This window comes from Garra rufa, chromosome 5 (genome assembly GCF_049309525.1).
Source record: "Garra rufa chromosome 5, GarRuf1.0, whole genome shotgun sequence".
NCBI classification, from domain to species: Eukaryota; Metazoa; Chordata; class Actinopteri; order Cypriniformes; family Cyprinidae; genus Garra; species Garra rufa.
This window is the reverse complement of record NC_133365.1, coordinates 57,035,104-57,060,570: the sequence shown is the minus strand read 5'-3', so window position 1 is coordinate 57,060,570 and position 25,467 is coordinate 57,035,104. Positions and strand designations below refer to the sequence as shown.

Genomic DNA, 25,467 nt, shown 5'->3' with positions numbered 1-25,467 from the left:
GTGAAACACAGCAAGATGTTCACACAGAAAGTGACCAGAAGCTGACAGAAGAAGGTCTTCTGAAGTCTTTTTGGATGCACTGAACATCTTGCCATAAAGACTTGTGGACTGATTTTTGTGTTCAACAGACGAGAGAAAGTTGTAGATTTGTAATCAATGATGACACTCTGCAGTATCTGTGTGTGTGTGTGTGTGTGTGTGTGTGTGTGTGTGTGTGTGTGTGTGTGTGTGTGTGTGTGTGTGTGTGTGTGTGTGTGTGTGATATTGCACTAATGTAATTCTCTCTCTCTGGGGATTTCAGAAAGAAATGACCTCAAGAATGTGTTTGTGAGCGCCGGCGGCTGGACCGTTTCCAAACACTCACACCTGAGAGGCTTTTTCTCAGGAGCTTTAATCCGTGGACTGGACGTTGCCGTGGAGATGAGGTCGTCACCGGGGTGATTCCAGAGCCTGGTGACATCATCACCGAACCAGACTGAACTCTAGAGCTGAGGCTGAGAGAGACTGACAGCGAGGGCAGAAGCGGCGCCATCTAGCGGTGAGGCGCGTGACTCACACTGTGCCAACAGAACAATCAGAGCGCTAACCGATCACTTAGTAGTGTTCCGTACATCTGCTCAAACCCACACCAAGAAGTGGACACCTTAGTTTCAACATTCGTTTCTGTGAGGTTTGGATGAGCCGCTTTCATTCTTTCCGTGTCGTTTTCCGTTTTCTGTTTGTGTGGCACTGAAATGATGGGTCAAGTTTTTGTCACTGGATCATTTGATGAAGCGTCTAGCTGTCTTATAAATCTGATGCACAGTTCAGCTGCGGACAGTAATTCTGTGAAGTATTCGTCGGCCAATCGCAGTCTGACAGTCAAACGGTCACGCGGTATCTGTCGGATCTGCACTGATTCTGTTCAAATCTTTAGTTTGCATCGTGTTACTAAACCACTAATATAAATTAAGTTTGATTGGTGTTGTGTGAGTTTCATTTTCAAGCTCTCGTCCATCTTTTTTGTTTGAAACTTGAGCGTCCTGCCCTGTGAATTACATAGATAATGCAATAAAGAATATTTTGATTGTATTTAACTGTGTCGCTCCCAACATTTTTGAGAACATATGACTGAAATATTTGATTACAAAGTTTTTTTTTTTTTTTTTCTTCAGAAATGTGATCGTTGAAGTCGGCTGCTGCGGTTTGTAATACTTCTACATGTCTGCATTGAAATCTCATTTAGTTTTCTCTCCAGCTCTGCATTCTGTGCAGCAGCAGAAAGTATCTCGAGTCGACCTGAAAAACACAAACTTACAGCCCATAAGCTGTTTATCAGTTGCACTTACCTTGATTACATGAAACCTGTGAGTCAGTGTAATTGAAGCTGGAGTTTCTTAAATGCTGCACATCCTAATTCCCAGCGAGAGAGACTGCAGCAGATTAGAGAGCAGATCTTGAGTGGTTTGAGGGGTGTTTCTGCTTTAATCTAAGATTTGTGAGCTGAGGCGTATATAAGAGGCAGCAGTCGCGTCTCTGCTATTCAGTGCTTCACCGGAGCCCCGGACAAACACATTTATGTTTTATTTTTCATTATGACACAGACTCCCTTAGATTTCACTGCTCGGGCAATCTTAAGTATTACTCACGCCGTTTTTCCCATCGAGCCGGTTTTCCTCTCAGCGTGAGCGGGCGCAGGATTCATCATGGGTGAGAAATCGTCCTCGTCCGGGCCGCCGCTGTGCGTGCAGCTCTTCTCCGCCGTGGCGCTGGTGTGTTTTGGCCTCTACTGCATCGTCAAAGGAGTTTCCTTCGGTCTCTTCAACTGGTGGTACATCCTGGGCGCCGCCTGTCTGCTGGCCACCGCCTTCGCCGCCTTCCGCGTCTACGAGGTGTGCGTTATCATGGCGCAGAGGGACATGGCCGAGGGAGAGCCGCTGCCGTGAGGAGCGACCCGTTTGTCCCCCGTCAGGACGTCCGGCCGGATCTTCGGGAGCCGGTCTTCATTTGAAGTGAATTAAATTAGAGCTGCAGACTGACTGGACTGAAAGAATCCATGAAGTGAACAACATCTGATTTCTACTGTGACAGGTCAAATGAGTAAAACAATATTTTTCTGTCTTTTCCAATTAAATGTTTACAACACAAGAGACAATTCTGTCATAGTGAAAAGTGCTCAGAATCATCAAGCATTATTATATCACAAAACATCTATGAAAGATCTGGGACAGGGAAGAGTAAAAGAAAAAAATATGAGCTAGCTGATGGTAATAATCTGTGTTCAGAGAATATTCTGATTCTGACAAGAATAAATCAATTCAGTGTTTGAGTCTTTTGGGGTGGTGAAACGGACAGACAAATGTCCTTTTTTAGATCCTTTACCAAAACTAATGCAAAAAGAGACTTTAGTGTTTTTTTTTTTCAAACATTAAATCGGGGGGGAAATGTCATTTGTGCTTGTTGGCAGATTTATTGGATCGTAGTTATCAGTCTGAAATCATCCTGTTTGACAGTCGCCTGAAGCTAAAGAACAAGGGAAGTTTCGTCAGTTAATACATGATTATCTGTTAAATTTGGGCCAAATGGCACTATCATGAAAATGCTTTTTACTGTAAAGCTGCTTTGAAACAATCTGTATTGTGAAAAGCACTGTACACATAAATGTTAAGTAAAAGCACTGATTTTTGTACAGCATGCCCTTAGTAAACACATATAAGTGACTTTAGTTTTTAAAAAAAATATTTGTAATGTTGCAGAATATTAGAGCTGGAATGTGGATAAAACCAGATGTCAATTAAAAGTGACTTACAGTATCAGTGGATACTTTACCGTGAGAAGTTTAGCTTGACTAAAATAACCACTGTGTTTTGTGATGGACATTTATTGAAAACATGGCCAATAAATTCCCTCAAATGGCAGCGTCACAGCAGACGTTTAAACACACTTCAAAAAGGTATTCAACTGATTCCTGTATCCCTTACAAATAATTACACTCCAAGTCGGTACTGCAGGGGTCGAGGGTTCTACATGTTGAGTTTGGTTCATGTGCGCTAAGAAACGGTTCTATATTATCCTAAATTTTTCACAAAAACATATGTTTTTCTAGTGGTTTATTGGACTCAGAGCTGCTCTTTTCCATTACAGGTCTATTATGCACAAAACAGTATGTACATTTGGGAAGAAAATCTCGCAGCATCAAACAACAGGCTTTTTATTAAAAACAAAGACATATACAAACATCACACTTCTGTCAGTATCTGCATTCATCATCTCACACACCAATAAACACTTCACAACATAAGAGAAATATGAGCCGACAGTCATTTACTAATGAAACACAATGTGTGTAAAACTGTGAATCCTGCTCAGAGGATCATATTAATGGTTCAGTAAGCGCTCTGAGGTCTGTACAGTAACAGCGAAGCATCATCCGCGGCGGCGGCGGTGCGCATCAGCCAGCTTCCTCTGCGGAACAGTCAATGCCGGCGTATGTGAACTTCTCATAGAGCGTCGTGTTGACGTACGTCTGAGGAAAACCAGAGGAGAGCGTTTAGAGCGAAACAACATGCCGTTTAAAACCGTTGAAACTAGTGGATCTACACACATCTGGATCTAATACCTTCCTCTCCTCCAGCATTCGATTGAGTGACATCAAGATCTGAGCGAATGAAGGTCTCTCGTAAGGTTTCTCCTTCCAGCACTGTTTCATCAGCTCATACCTGCAGAGCGAGACAGAGAAGCGGCCTTATTTCCACTCTATCGTTCATCGACAGACACAGACGTTTGAGACTTACACCTCGTCGTCACAGTTGAGCGGTTTCTCCAGCCGATAGCCCTGCGGGAGTTTCTCGTACAGCTCTGCGCACGTCATACCGCAATACGGCGTTCCACCTGACAATCGAAAGCCACCAAATCGCATCATGTCAGTAAGAAAACTGTCATTATCAGACCTCGAATAACAACGGCTGCACGGATCGGTAAACACAGACCTAAGCTGACCACCTCCCAGAGCAAGACGCCATACGACCACCTGAGCAAAGACAAACGGTTACTCTCAGAACAAAACACACCAAACACAAGCACACGGACCACGGACTCTTACACGTCACTGTTGGTGGTATAAACGCTGTAGTTGAGAGATTCGATGGCCATCCATCTCACCGGAAGACGGCCCTGCGGGGAAACACGCATGTTAAAATCACACATTCATTATTGCATGACCAGATCAGCGCCCTTCGAATCATTACCATGGTCTTCTTCACGTAAACCTCCTGACCTCGGGACAGGCCGAAATCAGCGATCTTTGCCACAAAGTTTTCTCCTACCAGGATATTTCTGGCTGCTAGATCTCTGTGGATAAACTGCAAAAGAAAAATATTCATGGAAAAGCAGGTTATTGTATCGAGAGCCGGAGCCACTACACGCCACACGATACGAGACACGAAACGAGCACAGCTTCAGTAAGTAGGAAGTCACTGAGAAACAAACGCTGAACGGACTTCATCTGAATAATGACACTGTTGTCTTTCAGAGCTGCTTTACGCCAGAATCTGAACTATCGCAATAGTTGAGCTTCTATCATTGGTTTTGACACCATCTGTATTGTCTGAAGCGCTATAGAAATAAAAGTCAGACTATGATCAGTTTGGTGTCAGTGTAGAGGCGCTGCACTATTACGGCGGTAGACTCACCTGTTTCTGGCTCAGGTAGTCCATGCCACGCGCCACATCCGCAGCAAAGTGCAGTAACTGCTGCGAGGAGAGCGTGGACGCGGTGCTGTTGGCGATGGCGAAGGCGGGGTCCGTCTCTAACACGCGGCTCTTACGCAGGAAGTCCAGCAGGTTTCCGTGAGGAGCGTATTCGATGGCCAAATACAGGTATCCTGCGGTAGAAGCGGACAGTGTAAATGAGCTCTGGAACACGGTCGTGTCGTATCGGACAACATCTGCAGAAGAAGATCGGCAAACGCCTGTGGGATTTGAGCCGCGCACCTCTGTGTTCACACGCTCCCAGAAGGTTAATGATGTTCGGATGATGACCCAGTTTACACAAGACCTCGAGTTCCCCGGCAAAGTCTCTGTGATCATCCTTAGAGGCGTATTCTGTGGTTCAAACAGAGAATGAGACACTGAGAGGAAAAAAACTGACTCTTTTCATTGAATTCCTCTCACCTTTCATTCTCTTGATGGCGGCGTCCATCCTCAGGCCGTCTTTCTTAATGCGAGCTTTCAACACCTGCCCGAAGTTTCCCTCTCCGATCACATCCTGGAACTTTATGTCGCTCCACTCCAAGGTGGGATAGGCCACAGACTGGCTGGAATTGGGAACTTTTTTGGGCACGTTCAGCGGCACGGAGCTAAACTGGACCACAGGCTCCTCTCTCTGTGAGCACAGGAGAGACCCATGTTTACAGAAGCAGCTGATGAAGGACTTCAGAATCCAAATTCTAAACTGGAGCTAAACTCTGCTGTACAGAGAAGTGATGAACAGCTATAGAGATAAAGCTGCGGCTAAATCCAGTTGTTTTTTATTGTGATAGATCTGTAAATGAATCTACACCATCACTGAGAATGATGAACTTCGTTGGGCGTCTCACCGCTATGTTGTGGAAGGCCTGCACCATGCGTCTCTGGAAAGTGGCTCTCTTGAGCTGCAGGACGATGCAGAAGGCCAGCAGGATAGTGATGCAGGTCATGCCGGCGGAGCCCAGGATGGCATAGAACAGCATGTTACCGTGAGCCTGGAAGCCGTGCAGCTCTGAAAGAGTAACGCTTCACAATCACTTTCACCCGTGGCACTTTATTATATTTAAGCAAATATAAATGTTCAAGAAAAAGTGGTAAATAATGTAATGTTAAATGAAATGCTTGTTAATGTTAATAGTGGTCGGTCTTAAATAAAAGTTTGTCTTTCTTTCTGCATATTATTTCTACTTATCTCTCTACATATTGTCTGCATTTATTGTCTATTGTTATTTTCATTTGTTAAACTGTTTAAATTTTTACCTGTGCCTGCATCACATGGTGATAAAGTGTTTATGACAGATACTGTATTTCATGACTTGCAGGAGAGAAATGACCACAATTTTGATGCTTACTTTCATCAGGTATAAACAGTAAATGATCCGTGTCTGTAGAGGGCGCTGTTACTCAGTGAGTCTCTGTCATTCGGTGGTTCAGATGCTCACATGTGCTCCTTTGCACACACGTGTGAATCTGCACTAGTGAACATCTGAGAATATAATTGATCTCAACACGGCTTTACCTGAGTACCAGACTCTCACTGCAGAAGTGAAAGATTTTTGAGAGAGCACTGGATGAGCACACCATTTACATCTCGTATCAAACACTCAGCGGTTCAAGCACAGAGACTTACGTAAGCTTTCCTGCGGCTTCAGCGTGGTGAGGGTGATCTGTGGTTTCTCCGCGCTGTCTCCGATGCTGTTGGTGGTCCAGAGCTCCAGCTGGTAGGTGGTGTCAGCCCTCAAACCCCTGAGCTGGAATCGCATGTTCGTCTGCTCCGTCTGCACGCCGATCTCCGCCCGCTGACTGTAGTCCGTCTGCTCCGTCTGCTGGTAGCGGATGACGGCTCCGGAGATGGAGTGACCCTCGGCCACTGACCAGGTGATGACGGCTGAGGTGTCACTGATGTTACAGGTGGAGATGTTGGCAGGAGGAGGAGGAGGCTCTGATGGATCACCGACAAAATGAATCAATAACACTCCACTAGTATATCCAACTTATCCAACGCATACACTTATATGCAGCAAAACTGCTTGATTGTTTTTGCCATTAATTATCTGAGGCATTAACATCATTATTTTCTGTGAATTTGCGATGAAACCATGTGTTTTGAACGGCGCTGTGACTTTGCGGTTAAAAGACATCAAGAGGGCTTTCAGAGGAAATACAGATATCTCAGTCCAGAAGGAATCCACTTAAATCAGCTTTATAGCATGTTTGAAGCTGTGATGACACTCCAGTAACAACAGCAATCAAACTATATGGCTGTTAACTTAAAAAACCGAGAGGCACAAAGGCATCCTTACTGTCGCTCAGGGTCCAGGCGCTGACGGTGGGACAGACCTGTCCTGCGGCGCTGCTGGTCGTCCTCATCTTGCACTGGTATTTGTGTCTGGGTTTCAGCTCATTTAGACGGAGACTGGAGGAGTTCGACGCAAGCCGGAATCTCCTCTGGGTTCCCGAAGCTCCGACCTGCTGACACGTGATCTCGTAACTCCAGTCCTCCTCGGCAGGAGCGGCGTCCCACGACAGGACCAGCGAGGTCTGACTGACGGGGGTCAGTTTCACACCCACGGGGAGCTCTAAGAAAGACATTGGCGTCTTATCGTCCTGCCTTGTGATGAATGTGAAGATGTGTTTGAGCTCTTACCGAGCGTCTGCGTGGAGAAAGTGGCTTCGGGTCCAGGCTGGCCCGTTCCTCCGGGTCCGAGGCGACTCAGCTGCACCTGTGTGGTGTATCGGGTCATGGGAGAAAGGTTTTCCAACCTTACCAGAGATCCGCTGACTGTTAAACACATGGAGAAATGTGTCTCTTTTAATTCATGTCTGCTATCTACTCAAACATACAAACAAGTTCTGCAGTTTTTTAATAATTTTCCACATATTATCAGACAGCAAGAGAAAGCTGTGTTTAGGCATTTTCCTTATGCACACAAACCCCGAACTAAACACCAGTGCTCTTTGCTGTTCTTCAGTTTGCACCAACAAACACGTTTAGCTAATAAAGAAAATTCCCCTAAATGAAGTGAAACAACACAAGCATCAGATGAGGTCAGGGATTCTGGAAGCAGTCATGTACTTTTCCTCTGGTGTGAAATGAAAGGCCCTTCCGGAGCAAAGACTTCACCCGCATTCTTCTGACTAGTCATAATATGTTCTGTATTTGACAATGATCAGAAAGATGGTCATCATCACATTTCCATCATCTTGCACAGTGGAAATATGTATTGCACTGGACAGTTTGCCAAGAGCAACACAGCGACCCGTAACCTCGGATATGAAATGTTCCAGCTGTCCTATGCAATAACACACCAACAAAAACACACATTGTGAAACGTATTAAGTGCCGTTACCCTCGACACTTTTCCATGTAGATGAGCTGGTTTGTTTGTAGAAGACCTTGACTGATGTGAGAGGCCCGTCTCCGCTGTAGGGCTCTTTATTAACCAGCAGCAGCAGGTGATGCGGCCCGCTGCCGTTCAGGAGCGGAGGATTCTGGGGCTGCGGAGGAACTGAAACCGAGACGTGTTTATTATTGTAGTCAAAAACAAGACATGGGTCTCAATGCCATGATATTGTTGTATGGCACATTAGGCAGTTTTCTACATGACTGTTTGTGTCACTCGGCTCGTCTGTGTTCATGGCATGTTAAAAATGGATTCTAAAGGATTTGCCTGCAGCGGATCAGAGCGTTTTTTACACATAGACTTCTTTACAGAAACAGACCTTTGTCTAATCGTCCAGGTTCTAAACCAGACAGAGCAATAGTAACACCAACATAAACGGTCACATTCAGTATTGTAATCTTACTCAGTTTAGTATTTATTGTGATTCTATCCACCTTTATCCTTAATGCGGAAGTAAGCCTGTGGGTGAGACTTCCGTTTTGTTATCCGCTATAGGGAAATAAAGTGTAAAACCGATGCTACAAATCAGCGTGCTCATAATTGATAATACAATAAAGTAATATGGTGAGACACACCAATTTGCAATATCAAGCAGCAACACAAGTTAAATTGCACAGCTACAAACAGCTGGATGCGGATGAGACCAGAATCCACACTCATGAAATTTACATGTGTCCGTGCCCACTTTTACAGGAATAACGTGGATAAGCAAACTGTAAAAAAAAAAAAAACTGCAGTCTTGCTATCTTAGCAATTTTTTCATATTTTTTTACAAGGATTTACAGCTGCCTTGTTAAATATTTACAGTTAATATTTGCGCAATGGACATAGCTAATTTCATAGCCATATAACATTTTTGCCCTTGTATGTGGAGATTGTTGGGAACTTTTACTAGGAGGAAAATAAAGACTGATCTTAAGAAACTTCTCACCTTTGACATTTACAATAAACTCTTTCTCCTCCTGATAGCGTCTGGTTTTCACTTGGCACAACCAGCGGCCAGCGGCCGACACGCTGATCTTCTCCACCCTGAATGTGGATGTAGTTTGATCATTTTCCATCTGCGTGTCCATCGCCTGAGAAAAAACAAAGATAAGGCATTGGCTCGAGCAGATCTTGTGCCGAAACAGCGGCGATGTTATTGAGATGGGACTCACATAGACAGTGGTTTTGTCCGGTTTGACCAGGGTTATTTCACCGTGTAAAGGAGCGGGTTGGCCTGACGCAGAGCAGTTGACGGTGTACGTGGAGCCTGAGTTGAGCTCTATGTCTCTCAGACTGCTCACGATAACAGGTTTCACATCTTTCAAAAGAAATCACAAGCAGACAAGGATTCAGCCCAGAAATCTTCCAGAAAAACAGGGCGCTTTCTTTAAAATAGAACGGTGTTCACCTGGTTTCTCACAGCGGGCTCCATGTCTGCCCACACACACACATCCTCTGAAGCGATTGCATTCCCCCTGTTCACACTCACATTTCTGTTTACAGTCGGCGCCGTAATAACCGGCCGGACAGACTGAAATCACACCAGCACAAAATCACATGCCTCCTCAATATAACTGACATCTATTTTAATAAATGATCATAACAATTACAACAGATTAGAGCAACAAAATACACATACAAATGAAATGTTTCATCAAAATGAAAAGAATAAGTAATATTTTAACAAAATCTTTGTAACAGTGTATTTTTATTGCACTTCAGAACACATTCACAGTACTACCATTATTAAAGACAGTAAAATGAGGAATATTAAAGGAAACTTGTGTTGAACTCTATAAGACTTGATCTCACCTTCGCTGCAGTTAAAGCCCCTCCATCCAGACGCACAGGAGCATCCGTACGGGTCTCTGAGACAGAAGAGCAGAGAACGACAGACTCCGTCCATGCAGCGCTCCTTACAGCTCCTGCCGAAGCGGCCCTCACCGCACACTACACACAACACACAACACAACGACTAACAGCCTGACAGAGAATATAGACCTGATCTGGCCTCCCTTTAAACTCTCAGTAAACACCCATTGTCATATTTTAAGAGTGGGGCTTCAATCAAACCTCTCTATACCGTATGTGATTTTAGAGAGGTTTATCCCGATTAAAGTGGGCAAATAACCATGATCCTGACTCTCTCTGCAAGAACATATATTATTGTAGGATTAAAAATGTATTCCTATTGGTCTGTTCTTTTATATTTTTGACATTTGACGGAAGTTATTACAATTCAAATGGCCGTGATTCTGACTGGTGGGTTATTGCTGACTGGTTCGCTAAACTGAACATCCAATCAGAGTTCTCGCTCTCCCCGACGGCCCCGAAGAGCCGAGGTTAGAAAACAGCAAACAGACTGTAGCCTGACAGACGCTCGCCGACTCTTTATGATATAATGCTGCCTTCATGTGCTATCGTAATGACGGTAAATACCAAAATCCGACATCTAAATTACACATGAACACCCACTCACGTTGTAATTTCCACTGGAAAGCTCTACATTTTTTATGAGACCCGAGTTGCCGAGATGGGATAAACTTTGACCTTTCAACATGGCAGACAGCAACGAAACTATACTGAATGATAAGCATTGCATGATGTTAAAAGTTCTCTGCTGTTTAGTTGGTTAGTTTGTAGCCCCCATAATGCTGGGGCATAAAGGATTTTAATAACGTCGCTATTTAAACGTAGTGTTGTCTTTAAAAATACCGTTAAGAGAAGATGCTAGCTCGTCGTGGCTGTGCGGTACAGTGTTCTGAAGGAGGCAATTTTCTCATGTTATTTTATTTGGTCTGTTTTACCAAAGTAGCATGTGAGGACAAATTGCGAGTCCGCCATGTTTCTCTTCACTACGACAACAAAAGCACCTGAACACGACACACTGGTAATTTCCACTTCACAAATGGAAAGCATCATCTTTCCCATATCACATGAACCTCTGTTATAAACGTGACCTCTGAGTATATAAGCAACAAGTGTGAGTGTTACCGTATTCACAGGTGAGTCCTTTAAACCCCGGAGGGCAGATGCATTCGCCCGTCACATCGTCACACACGCCTCCATTAGCGCAGGACAGACACGGGTTCGTACAACCCGCTCCCCAGAAACCAGCCTTACAGCCTGTTAACAACATTACACCTGAACATTACTCACCATTCTGCTAAAACACTTACACTTCTTTAGCTCTGTGACAGAAAACATTTGTCATTATTTCAGCGCAATAAACACATTGATCAATATTTTAACATTCGTACTTGCAGAAAAAAATATATATAATTCAAAACCACTATTATAGATGAGCAAATCGATGAAAAGACATCGATGTATGGAACAGATCTGAACTTAAGTGAGTTTTGAAGTCAGTATTATGGGTTTTTACTGAATGTCTTCAGACACCTGCAGATCACTGATTGGTTCAGAAGACTGACTGCAGACGCTCTTCATAAAGAATTATTGTGTTCAGGTCGAGGGAATGATTCATCGCTTATCACATATTTATTTCAATAAATAAAAACATTCAATGAAGATAACATGGACATGACACAGTGAGAGATGCACATTCAGCCGTTTAAAGCAGCCTAATCCTTCTGGAGCTCCAGACTCTCAAATCCACAGACCACTAACTTGACGGCCAGTAATGAAATATACATTATAGTGCAGCGTACAGTGAGAGGTAGGGTTATTCGTCTTTATGATGTTAAGTGCATATATTTGACACATTACCGTACACTTTATCGAGAGTGTGTTCAATGATTGGTGTTTGGTAAGAACTGAAGGACTTACTCCTGATGATCAGTCGGGTTATTGCTGAGCTGAATGGAGCTCCAGAAATATAACGGATCGCATATATTCCAGCATGACTTTTGGCTTTTGCATTGATAATTGTGTAATTAATCACATCCTTGTCCTCTTTGGGTGACGTGTGTTCAAAATGTCCTGAAAAAAACAACAACAGCTAGAACAATAAACACTGTAATGTTACTGATATTCTTTAAAAAAAAAGTTGTAAAAAAACAAGAATAATGTGGTAAATGCTGAACACTTGTAAATGCTATTTAAAAAAGTAAAAAGTGTAAGCCAAAATAAAGAGAGACAATTAATTATAGAACTTTAAAATCTTTAGAGTGCCTGTATATGGACACTTTAAAATCCAAGGCACTTTACTATAAAACAAGGCACAGATGTTTGTTTATATTGTTTATTGAGATAGATCAGCTGAGTTCACACCGTTTTTATCGATGACTGTGTCCTCTGCCAAATATGTCTTTCTCGAGTAAGAGATGTTGACGTCTTCACCTTCATTTACAGTGATTGTCAGAGAAACAGGGAGGAAAGCCGCTGAAGGAAAAGGAAACAGTTAAACCCCGTCTGCTGAAAATGACACAACATTAAAAGTGCAGTGTATGCATATACTGTACCAGCAAGACTTTTCCTTCAAGGAAGCCTAACGTTTCATTACCTTCATGGAGCATCTTGTAGGTGTAGATTTTACTTCTGTTAGCGTTTTTGACCTGGCAGTAAAAAGCCCCAAAGGTGTGATTGCGGGACATCCACGTGACTTTAGCGGCAGAGTGGTAGCTTCTGTCAGGTTCAGCGCTCAGGATATGAGCTTCTTGATCGGGATACTCGTGGCCCAAACTCAGCGAACCGGTGCCAGAAGCGGTCCAGTCGCTGCTCACACACTGGAGAGACGGAGAGTTCAGCGAGGACACGACCGGGTCCGGATTGATCAGAGTCACGTCTGAGATGTCAAGAGTGCTGCCTGCAGAACAGATGAGAAACATGACAGGAATCATCGACACATCTCCACTCATATCTGTTACCTTTACAAACCACTTGTATCTAACTCATCTCATTGTAAAAAGTAATCACTGGAAAAGCATCTAAAAGAAAAGCATCTAAAGCGAACTAATTTTGTCAAATTTGAACTTTCAGGTGGATGCAGTAGTGAAACTAACCGACTAACCAATTGACCAACAAGGCAGGCGTGGCCTAATGGTTAGAGAGTCGGACTGGTAACCTGAAGGTTGTGGGTTCGAGTCTCAGGTCCGGCAGGGATTGTAGGTGGGGGAGTGAATGTACAGTACTCTCTCCACCCTCAATACCACGACTGAGCACCGAACCCCCAACTGCTCGCCGGGCGCCGCAGCAATAGCAATATGGCTGCCCACTGCAGTATGGGTCACCATACTTGGCCTCATGTCACCTTCTTTCCACCTCCAACTTTAGTAAACAGTACTCTTCAGTACTGTATTTTTCTTCTGAGAACAGTATTCTTCTGAGTACCCCCGCTTAGACTAAAGGGATACAATTTCCCCCATAAATTGATTTATACATGCATTTTTTACCTTTTATAGAGGCATATTTTATGTCATATTCTTAACATTGTATTGTGACGATCTAGTAGCCGTCACCCCAAATTGTCCACACGAGGGCGATGTGTTTCAGAACGTGTCTGATTCGTGCAGTGAAGAATAAAAAAGGAAGTGTTTGTACACCTGAGATTAGAGCGTGGCGATTGGCGACCACGGCCTTGCTACCCTGAGTTTTGGATGAGCTACATGGAATCTTTGTACTGTGAGAGCCGATCCAAATCATTCTGACCTTACTACGGTGAAGTGACCACGACTACAGAACAGTTCTGAACTTACCGACCCACAAACAGGGGCTGAATCCTCACGACTGACGCTACGGGATGTACAAGTATTTTGCTGTTTTTAATCTCTCTATGTGGGTAGCTGATTACTATGCTCCTAAACACTTTAAAGGCGGTGTGGATGTCGTTTGGAAACACAAATCGTGCACTAGCTGAATCTTAACATGATTTAATCACAACTATGATGCTGGTTGACAAGAATCGTAATAGTTGTTGCTCTCCTTTTCTTGAACTTTAACCTTTTTCCCTTAAATTTAAAAGAAAGTTCACTGAATCTTTAAACAGTGACTGGTCAATGTTGGTTGAGTTTTTTTGTGGATGTAGCAGTGAGCTTTCAAACTGCCGAACGTTTGAAATATTTAAGATGAATCATTGATTTTTGAACTGTTTGAACTGAATCCCTGAGCTTTGGAACTGTTGAATTGAATCATTGAATGTTTGAAGTGATTGATTGTGGTCAAACTGTTTAATGTAATAATTGAGCTCTGATTAAATTTGAAGTATTGATGGGTGGTGAAAAGAAAATGGGCAAAAGAGGTACCTCTAGTCAGTTATGTAAAGAGTTTATTTGGTTGGGTTGCACTGACATCTGAGAGTATGTACATACAAATTTCTTTTGATTTGCTTTGTGAATGGTCTGGTAAAATAAGTTTATCATATAATTGTATTTTTGTGTGTATTAAGAAAGGAGGGCAAATTGAAATAATACCTCAATGCAAGGTAACTGGTTTATTTTTGTCTATTTATTGTTGTCTTTGGCTCAAAAGGGTTCACAAGTTGTTGTTTTTTTCCCTTTTTTACTTATAAGTAATTTATACTAAAAAGCAATAAATGATGGCAAAATTAAGCGATTAGATTTAAAATTAAGTCACTTTCTAAACGAGTGAGGCGTTGCATCTTTCATTTATTCTGGAAGCAAATGGCTGTAATTCACTGACCCTCCGAATCATCCAAAGCTGCAGATTTCTTCAACAAAACACCGCTGTTGCTCGGAGATGCACACCAGTTCTGTTGCGGATTTCGTTGCAACTATTGTTTTGTTGAAAATACAATATTGTGTTTAAAATGTAGGCTAAATTTAAAACGTAAAATGCTCACTTAATATTACCTTTTTGTTGAACTGTTACATAAAATCAACACTTGCCATTGTTTGGTTATTCAGAGAAAACTGTGTTCTTGCTCCTGTTTTAGACATGAAAAATAACTCACACAGGGCATGTTTCTGAATCAAAGATTGTTTCTTAAATCAATCTTTCTGTACAGTCTGTGTCAATATTTGGTCTGTGCTACAAATCTACTTAAAGACACAATGAACAGCAGTGCGATTTGTTAAAGCAGCATACTCTGCGGCATCCTATCAAATGCATGCTGCTGCTGTGGTTTCAGGCAGTTTTGACAGCAAAAGATGAGGTGATTTGATGTCATTTTACAGCACTCCCATTTTCCTGTTTAATAACATTTTGTTAATTTTGCTTTTCAAATAAATACATGCTCTGTTTTAATGTTAATTTAAATTGGGGAAGAATGAATGAATGAATGGTAAAGCTCAGCATTTTGTTCGTGAACCCCGGTTTGAGAACCACTGATCTAGTGTGTTGGACTAAAGGTGTGTTCACACTGTTCTAATGACCAGACCAGTAGGTGTGCACCTTAGGTTGGTTTGCCAAACGGCCAAAAAACATCACCAGAAGAAGACTATGAACTGAACTTCATACTCAGATCGTGTTTGAAACGTGGCAGAAAGATTAAGCGAGTTTTTGTTGATTCACTTATGAACTGTATTCTTCCCACAGTGTGTGCTATCGTTTTTAAGGAACAGAAAAGGCCATTTTAATTAGTTTTACTGATGAGCATTACTGTTTTATTTTTATTTATCTAACCTTTATTTAACCAGAAAGAGCTCACTGAGATTAAAAATCTCTTTCACAGGAGTGTCCTGGCCAAAATGGGCAGCAATACAATCAATTACATCACAGATAAACATCACACAAACAGACTAAAAACACATTAAAAGCAGTTGCATATTGTTAGATCAACTTCCATTTGCCGGATAACTGATTTAAAATGATCTAGAGGCAGCAGATGTTCTCATTTTAATTTAGATTGAAGGGAATTCCAGTCAAATGGCGCTGCATACATAAAAGACTTCTTACCTAGCTCAGTTCGAGTAAAAGGAACAGAAAGAGTACAACAGTTTTGCGAACCAAGAAAATAATTCTTGGTAATTTTCTGTTGCATAAAACAACAGAGATAGGAAGGCAACAACCCCAAGATGGCTTTGTAAATAAATAAGTACCAGTGCATTTTTCTTCTGGTGGACAGAGATGGCCAACCTACTCTGTGATACAAAGTGCAATGATGAGTTGAAGGTTTACTATCTGATATGAACCTTAGAGCACCATGATAAACGGCGTCTAAGGAAGAAAGAAGATAAGAAGGTGCAAACTGATATACAACATCACCGTAGTCAAGGACAGATAGAAAAGTAGCAGAAACTAATTTCTTTTTTACATTGAATGAGAAGCAAAACTTGTTCTTGAAATAAAACCCAAGCTTAATCTTCAGTTTATTCTTCAGTTGAGTGATATGAGAGCTAACAGATAGGATATCATCAACTATGATGCCTAGATATTTGTACTCTTTTACTAACTCAATCGCTGTACTTTGAAGGGTCTGAAGAGATGCTAAATTATTTTCAAGTTTTTTTGAATTAGAAAATAACATATACTTGGTTTTATCAGTATTCAGAACAAGTTTTAAACTATGAAGCCTTGACTGAATAACATCAAAGGCTGACTGAAGCTTAGATAAGGCTTGCTGTCCAGAGCAAGCGCTGCTATACATGACAGAATCTGTAACCTTCAGTTAGCTTACTAGCTAGCCAGTTACTACTGACCGTAGTAATAATGTAAAATAAACACGAGTAAACATCAGAGAGTATGTTGAGAGATACAACTTATTCAAATTATCATGTCTCCATTTTTCAGTATTTAATGTTTGAGCAAAAGTCATGAAAACAAGTTATCACAACTATCCTTTAAATGTTCATATTTCAGAAAATTCTTTGGAAAATTCTTCTGGTGAGTAGAAAATTTTTTTTCAATTAAAATTGTTTTTAAATGTGTGTCAATGCTCAGCACTAATTATTACCATTTTCTTTTCATATTGTATGTGCTTTTTTGGGGGACTTAAACTCATGCAGTAGAAGTTCTGCCTGTTTATTGAGTGAAAAAGGGCTCATCTCTTGAAAAACTGATTAAAATATGGAACCTATGGAATATGTAAGTACTCCATGTCCTTGTTTTCACACATTATTCACATGGGCTGTGCTTAACAAAAAAATCACACTTTGTACTTTTGTGAAACCCTGCACAGAATGATATTCATTATATTTTTTGCTGAATGCTTGTGATAATAGTGCTATTAAATATAATTTAAATATTGTTTTTCATAATTGTACAGACAACAAACATCAATGGAAGATGACCAGCAGTTCTCCATGGCCTTCCACTCTTCCTCGCAGATTTTAACGAGGCATGTTTTCTAAGTAATTCTGGCTGTGATATTCTGTTAGTTAGTGTAATGACATTCTGATCTGGCAAGAAAAAATCAGGAGCCAGAAACAATATAAGAAAGAAAGGAATAACAAAAGTAAAACAAAAAATAAAAATTGAGTAAAAAAGGAAAAGGAATGTATAATAAAAGAAAATAGTTGTAAAGAAGAGAAAAAAAGTTTATCCAGAAATTAAAATGTTGTCATCAATTACTCTAAATTACTCCAAACCTGTAAGGCCTTCGTTAATTTTCCAAACACAAATTAAATGAAATCTGAGAGCTTTCTAACCCTGTACAAACCGCACCGCTGGTTCAACCGTAATTGAATGAAGCTACTAGAATACTTTTTGTGCACAAAGAAGACAAAAACAGGAGACTTTATTCAACAATTTCTTCTCTTCTGTGTCAGTCTTCATCGCACATTGACGAGAGTACCGTGACGCATGCGTGTGATGTTGCTGACGCAGGAGCCGGCGATCTGACACTGCACCTTGTTCACAAGCAGAGGGATTTATACGCATGCGTCACGGTGCTCTGGTGAAGACACGTCAACTGTTGAACCACTGATGTCACGTGGACTGTTTTAACAATGTTCTTACTACCTTTCTGGGCCTTGAATGTGTCAGTTGTGTTGCTCTCAATGCAGGGTCAAAAAGCTCTGAGACTTCATCAAACATATCTTAATTTGTGTTCTAAAGATGAATGAAGGTCCTACAGGTTTGGATGAGGGTGAGTTATAAATGACAGAATTTTCATTTTAAAGGCAATAGAAATAGAACAGGGTTGAAAAATTAGATGGAGGAAGAGTAAAAGAAACACAACAAAAAGGAAAGAAGTCAGAAAGGAAGGACAAAAAAATAATGAAGGTAAGCAAATGAAACAAATAAAACAAAAAGGAGGTTAGAAAAAAATACAGAAATCAAATAAATAAACAATAAACAAGAGACCAAAAGAAAGAAAGAGTCAACTTTTTGAGCGCTGTTTCCAAACGATGTTCCCATTGAGAATGATACTTCAGATGGGTCGTGGGCCCTGTGTCTCACCTGGTGACTGCAACATTGCTCCATAATTTGCCCCGTGTATCATCTGTCTTATATATGACTTGAAAAGTTTAAGACATGGCCTATGAGGGTGATCTCTTGATCACGGTTTTCTGATCATTCTTTAGAAATCATGCAAAATAAATATGTTTAATCAAAATATATTTATGTTTGGAAGGTACAGTTGTATTGAAAAATCTGGACGTGGAAAATCTTCCTCTAGCTATGTGCCTGGTCTTTGGACTTTTAGAGTTATGCTATGAAATTATTGAAGGATACCTTTCATTTGATTCAGTTGCTGAACCTAAAATACGATTGCTAAAAAAATCATCTGACGTAGAAATGTTATTGTGGTGTGATGGAGCTCTTTTGTTCATGATTGACTATTAGTGATTTAGAAAATGTTAAATCACTACTAAAGGATGCATTTCATTTAGGAAAACTTGCAGTTTGCTTAAAGTTAAGTCAACCTTTGTTGAACTTTGGAACATAATGCAAAAAATCTTTAATGATATTTGAAAGATTTCTGTCCCACCATTGAAAGTTTATTCACACAAAACTCTTTTGCTGAGTAAATTAAGCTTCTGTTACCAAGAATAACACCGCTGATGCAATTCAACATCAGCAACCATTGTTCCAGGTAATGTGCAAACCAACTCATGGCATTGAAACGAGGCAATGTTACACCTGTTTTTTGTGGTTTGCTCATCATAAAACCCAAGCTGCTTCTGAGGAAGCAGAAAATGCCTGTGACTTTAAACTCAAACACTTTAGCAACTCTGACCACATGAAGAAAAAAAAAAAAAAAAAAAAAAACCACTGAATGCACCAAAACTGAAATTCTGGCATCAAACTACTGGTCAGAGACACAAATCCAGCCGACTGGAGTCAGGAGGGAAGGATCGGGCTCAGAAACACACAGATGAGGTTTAACCTATATGTTCTGGTTCTGTAGAAGGCTGTAAATGTGCAGAAGCAACACAGAAATGTCTAAATGTGTGACTGAAAACATGCCACACTCTGGTCGTGTAGTAAATGTATATGGTGTGTGTCATTTTGGAAATAACGGACAGTCACAGTAATCTGAAGGAATGTGTGAGAAAACACCCCGAGCAATGCTTTAACATTTCCGTGTGTGTGTGTGTGTGTGTGTGTGTGTGTGTGTGTGTGTGTGTGTGTGTGTGTGTGTGTGTGTGTGTGTGTGTGTGTGTGTGTGTGTGTGTGTGTGTGTGTGTGTGTGTGTGTGTGTGTGTGTGTGTAAAGGGTTTGGGCTTTAAACAGTCAACCAAAAAAAGCTGTCAAGATGAATGATGACTTGTTTCTTATCGTTGGGTGTAGTAGTACAGCACTGGCTTGATATTATTGTTTTGCCTTAATGATTAGTGAGGAAAACAGACAGAGGTGTCTCCATCTCAAACACACACACACACACACGTTGGGTTTACATGTTTTATGGGGACATTCGGGCATAATGGTTTTCATACTGTACAAACTGTATTTTCTATCGCCCTAACCCTACCCTACACCTAAACCTAGCCCTCACAGGAGATTGTGCACACTTTTACTTCCTCAAAAAAAACTCATTGTGCATGATTTATAAGCCTGTTTCCTCATGGGGACCTGAGAAATGTCCCCACAAGGTCAAAATCTACTGGTATTACTATCCTTGTGGGGACATTTGGTCCCCACAACGTGATGAATACCAGGTACACACACACACACACACACACACACATCACACTACACACACATGCATCACATCAGGATAAATCTCTCTCTCTCTCTAATTCTACTTGTCTCTCAAGCATCTTAAGGACCCTGTGAGCAGTTCAATAAGGAAAAGTGCATAAAATCTATTTTAAGTCCACTAGTTTGGAAAAAATGTAAAATAATGTCAAACCATCTCAATAATACATCAGTAATTTAAACAAAGTATAGTGATTTCTAATTTTAAAAAACAGTTTAAACAAAGTATCACCTCCATAATTTTATTTTCCTTACATGTACAGCACTTTGGCCAACCAAGATTGCTTTTAATTAATCAAATGAAATAAAATATATATATATATATATTCTCTGTCCTGCATATATTTAGTTACACATAATGACATAATAAATGAACCAAAATAATTTTGGATGTTGTCAGAAGTTTTGGCTGTTGTTACATGGGGCTTCATCTCAAAGCTCCATCAGAACCAGCAAAAACAACAAATGCAGACAAGCCACAAACAGCCCAAGAGGTCCTATTAACCGGAGAAACAGCGAATGAAAAAGCGGCGTTACCTGTGATCAAGCAGCCAATCAGACACAGCGTGACGGAGGAGGACAGGTGCCTCATGGTCCCCGCGGAGCTCAGCTGACGCCGGCCGGTTCGTCCACATCCACAGAGAAGAGCTTCCAGTCTCAGAGACCGAGGGTCTGTCAGAAAGTCCCGTGCGCACACATCCCTCGATTCGGACACAAATGAACTCTCCCTTTCTTTTCCTCCCAGTGTCTCCACCCTCTCGTCTGCCCGTCCAGGCACCTCTCTCTGTGCTGTGAGGATGGGAAAGGCCGCAGCTTAAACAATCGCATGTCATTAATTGCAGCTCCTGAAGGGAGGCTCCCACTTTGAGACGAGAGAGATATTCCGCAGCAGCCTTCCTGAGAGAATCAATCAAACCTTTAATCGGACACTCTTTCAGCGTGCTGATTTTGATCACGACTAACTAGACTTCCAAGTTGAGCACATGTCTGTTTATTTAAATGATCATTTTATATACGTATTTCGGAAGATTGATAAACTGCGCTGAAATGCATTGAGAGACTCAGTGGCCTCGGGATGCATCGCTATCGGCATCTCGATGGCTGACATCAGAACATGCTGGAGAACTTCAACAGGTCGACCACGAAAGCCTTGTTTTAGAATCCAAATGAACGGCATGCGTTGTGCTTGGGTTTCCACTCTTACGCTGTAGAAGAAAACAAGAAATGGACTGACCAAATCTAATTTAAAACACACGTTTCACTGGTGAGAGTAAGTACCGTGAACCCCAATAGAGGTTTGCCCAACAGGCAAGAGAAGTTTGCAAATATTGAGATGAAGTAATGGACCCTGGAGGGCAGAAGAAAAACAAGAACAGATTTCCATACTTCAGTGCTTTCTAAGAAATCAACAAACAAACTGAAGGCGTATCTTCCAGCGTTTGCTGGATTGTCCTGTCAGTAATGTGGAGTAACAACCTGTGATTGAACAACTTTAGTTGCTACTCTTAAAATGTGGCTACAGAAACTCCAAAATGCATGCTTTCAAAAACAATTTCATGCATAGCCATTAATCTAAGAACTGAAATCAAATCAATCAGTCGGTGTTTCCACTCTTTGCATTTGAAAACAGTTTTGTCCAATGTACTGTACACCTGGGCACTTTAAAAAAAAAAGTTTGCAGATGGGTTGTTCTTTGAGAAGCCAGTTCTTCTATGGATCTGGACTTGAGTCCGAACTGTTCCCGTAAATCCCAGACCGACTTGGTCTCTGTAGATTGAACCATCTGATGGAATATAACAAGACTTGCAAAAGGAATGTTTGGAAATGTAAAATTAATATTTTCTACAGGCACATTAAAGCAATATATCATATAACACCATTCTAACCCAAAAATAATTATTACAAAGTCAAGAGTTTGTTTTATTTACAAGGTAAAACAATGACAGAACTATTTCAACTCTGGCCTCTTACCCACATGTGGTAGGAAAAATATTCTCACAGCCCTTTGACTGCAGGCAGGAACAGCTTAAGGAACGAATGTTTAGACAGAGCTTAGTTTTTCTTCCTCTCTCTCTCTGTGTGTGTGTGTGTGTGTGTGTCACAGCTAAAGCTCATTACTCTTTTAGAAAGAGTTTTAATTATGCAGATCACGCACATCCATCTTATCAGTGTCTAACGGTGAGCAGCATCTGTTCAGTGCTAAGAAACTAGAAGATGACCTGGAAGCACAGAGGAAATGATGAAGGAGGATTCTTCAGGCTCCATGAGGTCAGTCCCTGAAGCAGGGTGGACTTCCTCTCTGTGGCCGCACACCCAGAACGGGCTCAGAGCCAGACCTGGGCAGAGACTGCTAGAACACTATCATAAACGTCCACACTCGATGATCAGTAAAACTGCAGTTTGAATCAACTAGAGAGTTAATTTCTACCTCAAACCCTTTAACTCAACATAATTTATTCATACTTGAGAAACATTCAGTTACAGCATCCTCCAAAAGACTAACCTCAATCTCATCCCAATATAACAAACAATATTGGAGCTTTTCTTTCTTCAGTCATTCAATAAAATATCTTTATTTATATAGTACTTTATACAACTCACATCATCAAAGGAAAATAGTGTGTAGTAATGCAAAAGGGCAATAATAAATACTCATGTTTCAGTTAAAGTCAATTCATCATTGATTCTGTGATGTCATTGTCCAGCTCAATTCAGTTCAAATACTATATCTGTGCAATTGAGTCTACATTTTCCATGCCTTATGGGTTCATTCCATAGGCGTAATTTTTTTTTTCTACTGTATTTTTTTTTTTATGGCATTACCCCAACCCTACACCTCAACTACCCCTCACACAAAACAACAGCCATTTTTACATTCTCAAAACACTTCATTCTGACTGATTTATAAGCTAGTTTTATCATAGGGAACAAAAAATGTGTGCAAAATTTACTAGTATTGCTAGAGTTGGGGTACTCGGACTCGAGTCCGGTCTCGAGTACAATTTTTAGCGGACTCGGACTTGTCATGGACTTGTTTCTTTGCATACACACCCCCAAAGTGTGCTCACCGAAAGCGCCTCTCAGTTTTTTTTTTTTTTTTTTTTTGCATGTTATTGCTACACACAAGTAATGTCAAAATGCACCGTCTTGGAGAGTATTCATGTAAATGCAGTCGGTTTTGTCTTGAGTTGTAAGTCTTTTATAAGTGATTAGTTAATGATGAAATAATCATTTGCAAAACATTCACAAATGATTAATGAGTGATATGCTAACAATTTGTGTGTTTTGTAAATTAATTTATTAGTCAGTTACAAGTTAATTTAAAAGTAATTAGTTAATGATAAACAAATTATTTACAAAACATGACTTTGTTTATAAATTATTAATAAATTATATGTTAATTTTATTTTAAGTAATATGCTAACAATTTACCAATCTGTCGTAAATTATCTTAAAAATAGCATATAATAAAATAATCAAACATCCTTAGTAAATAGTAAAAAAATTGTCACCCCCCATTTTTTAAAATAGGCTTGAAAGTGCACTATATAAACTTAAATTGTTGTAATTCATGAACACTTTGAAATACAGATGTAAGGTAGGTGACTTTTTTTGTTAAGAAAACAATCAGCAGATTATTGCAGAAGCGGGAAAAAAAGTAATATTAGTAGTATTAACAAATTACCGAAGTTTAAATTTACTGTGAAGAAAATACACTGTGCAATTTTTATTATATTTTATATAAAATACATATTTTACATAACAGGTTTTATCCTAAATTTAATATCAATTCGAAGCCTTACATCAAAATAAGTTATTCCAAAATTTAAGTTGATATGAAAAAAAAAAAAAATGTTCTAAAGTGTAAACAATTCATCATTTGTAAATGTGTTACACATCATTTGTAGATCTTTCTTACATGTTAAAATGATCTGGTGTATATAAGACATTTACAATGCTTTCTGCATCCCCTAATCTAAAGTGTAAACTACTCGTCAGTTGTAAATGTTTTACAAACCTTCTGGTTCCAGGTTATGTGTGTATCATGTGGGTATACACACTGGGGGAAAGACCTTTGAATAATGAGTCAAACATTTACAAATGATGAATTGTTTACACTTTAGATTAGGGGATGCAGAAAGATTTGTAAATGATTTATTCATGATGCGATCTTCAGAGAAGGATAAAAATGTAAATGACTGATATTTTAATTATTTTTAAGTGACAAATGATATATTAACCACTTACTAAGGATCTGTTTGATTATTTCATAATATGCAATTTTTTTTAAGATAAATTAGGACAGATTGGTAAATTGTTAGCATATTACTTAATCATTTGTAAACGCATGTTTTGTAAATATTAGTTTCTCTAAATATTAGTAGACTCGCCCCATTTTGGACTCGGACTCGACTTAAATGGACTCGAACCCAACACTAAGTTTGTCACGGAGAGGATAAGGGTCTGGGTCCAAATGCAGGGTAAGTAAGATATATTTAATAAACACAAAATAAACAGATAAACAAACAAACAAACAAACGGCCAACACGGCACACACGACTGGATCTGGGCAGGAGCAGGATTCACATAAAACTTGAAAACAGAGACAGGAAACAAACCATACGGAAGACAGGTACAGGAAACAATGCAGACTCACCAGGGTAGTGGAAGTGTGGAGATTATAAAGACAAATCATAAGTGTTATCAGCTGGGGAAGACAGGTGACAATCAAGGCAGGTGCAACAATCAGAGAAGTGTAGTGCAGGGAAGGGAAAACAGCGACATCGTGTGGCGAAGGGAAAGGCAGCAGCCCAGAGTCATGACAAAGTTTTGCTATACTTTCAGGGATATTTGGTCCTCATAATGTAGGGAATACCAGGCACACACTTGCTATTTATTTATTTCAGTGGGGATTTTGCATTGATTTTTGCTTTTTTTAGACTGAGATATTGTTGTTCTATTCCCTATTCCTAACACTCACAGAAAGCATTCACATACTAAATAATGTTTTGATTAGCATGTTTATTAACCTGTTTTTCTCGCTGAGGAAGTGTAGTTGTCTGTAGAGGGGGAATGGACACTACAGCAACAGTTGCAGCCAGAAATCAGACAACAGAATACATGTCCATCTTCCTGCTATTCATCTAAGATTTCTGCATTCACGGTTACAGTAAACACCTCACCTTTTTAGTATATTTGTGTACATTAAATGCCCAGGTTTTGCTGGTTGTGTTTATTGTGATGTATTAGTTTTTTTTGTCATGATGTTTTATAAAACTTGTATGTCTGTGAGGTCTGAAATTGCCCGATATTACAACTACTACTACCTTTCTAAGGTAACATGACAGGCT

At 40.3% G+C, this 25,467-nt stretch overlaps 1 protein-coding gene and 1 pseudogene across 1 annotated transcript; one reads left to right on the top strand and one right to left on the bottom strand.

Moving 5' to 3' along the window:
- The window catches only part of LOC141335568 (MOB kinase activator 3B-like), a 22,465-nt pseudogene extending 21,394 nt beyond the window's left edge, over positions 1-1,071 (top strand).
- A 2,103-nt stretch (positions 1,072-3,174) lies between these two features.
- On the bottom strand, positions 3,175-20,815 carry tek (TEK tyrosine kinase, endothelial). The gene is made up of 23 exons (XM_073840961.1): positions 20,654-20,815; positions 12,579-12,881; positions 12,347-12,457; positions 11,903-12,055; positions 11,108-11,239; positions 9,926-10,063; positions 9,522-9,644; positions 9,286-9,431; positions 9,060-9,204; positions 8,075-8,233; positions 7,372-7,506; positions 7,028-7,303; positions 6,355-6,666; positions 5,576-5,736; positions 5,151-5,361; positions 4,971-5,081; positions 4,671-4,861; positions 4,227-4,340; positions 4,082-4,152; positions 3,969-4,009; positions 3,774-3,870; positions 3,599-3,698; positions 3,175-3,505 (listed from the first exon to the last, which is right to left on the bottom strand). The coding sequence occupies exons 1-23, from the start codon at positions 20,706-20,708 to the stop codon at positions 3,431-3,433; spliced, it is 3,360 nt and encodes a 1,119-aa protein (XP_073697062.1). The 5' UTR covers positions 20,709-20,815; the 3' UTR covers positions 3,175-3,430.
- Between the last annotated feature and the right edge of the window lie 4,652 nt (positions 20,816-25,467).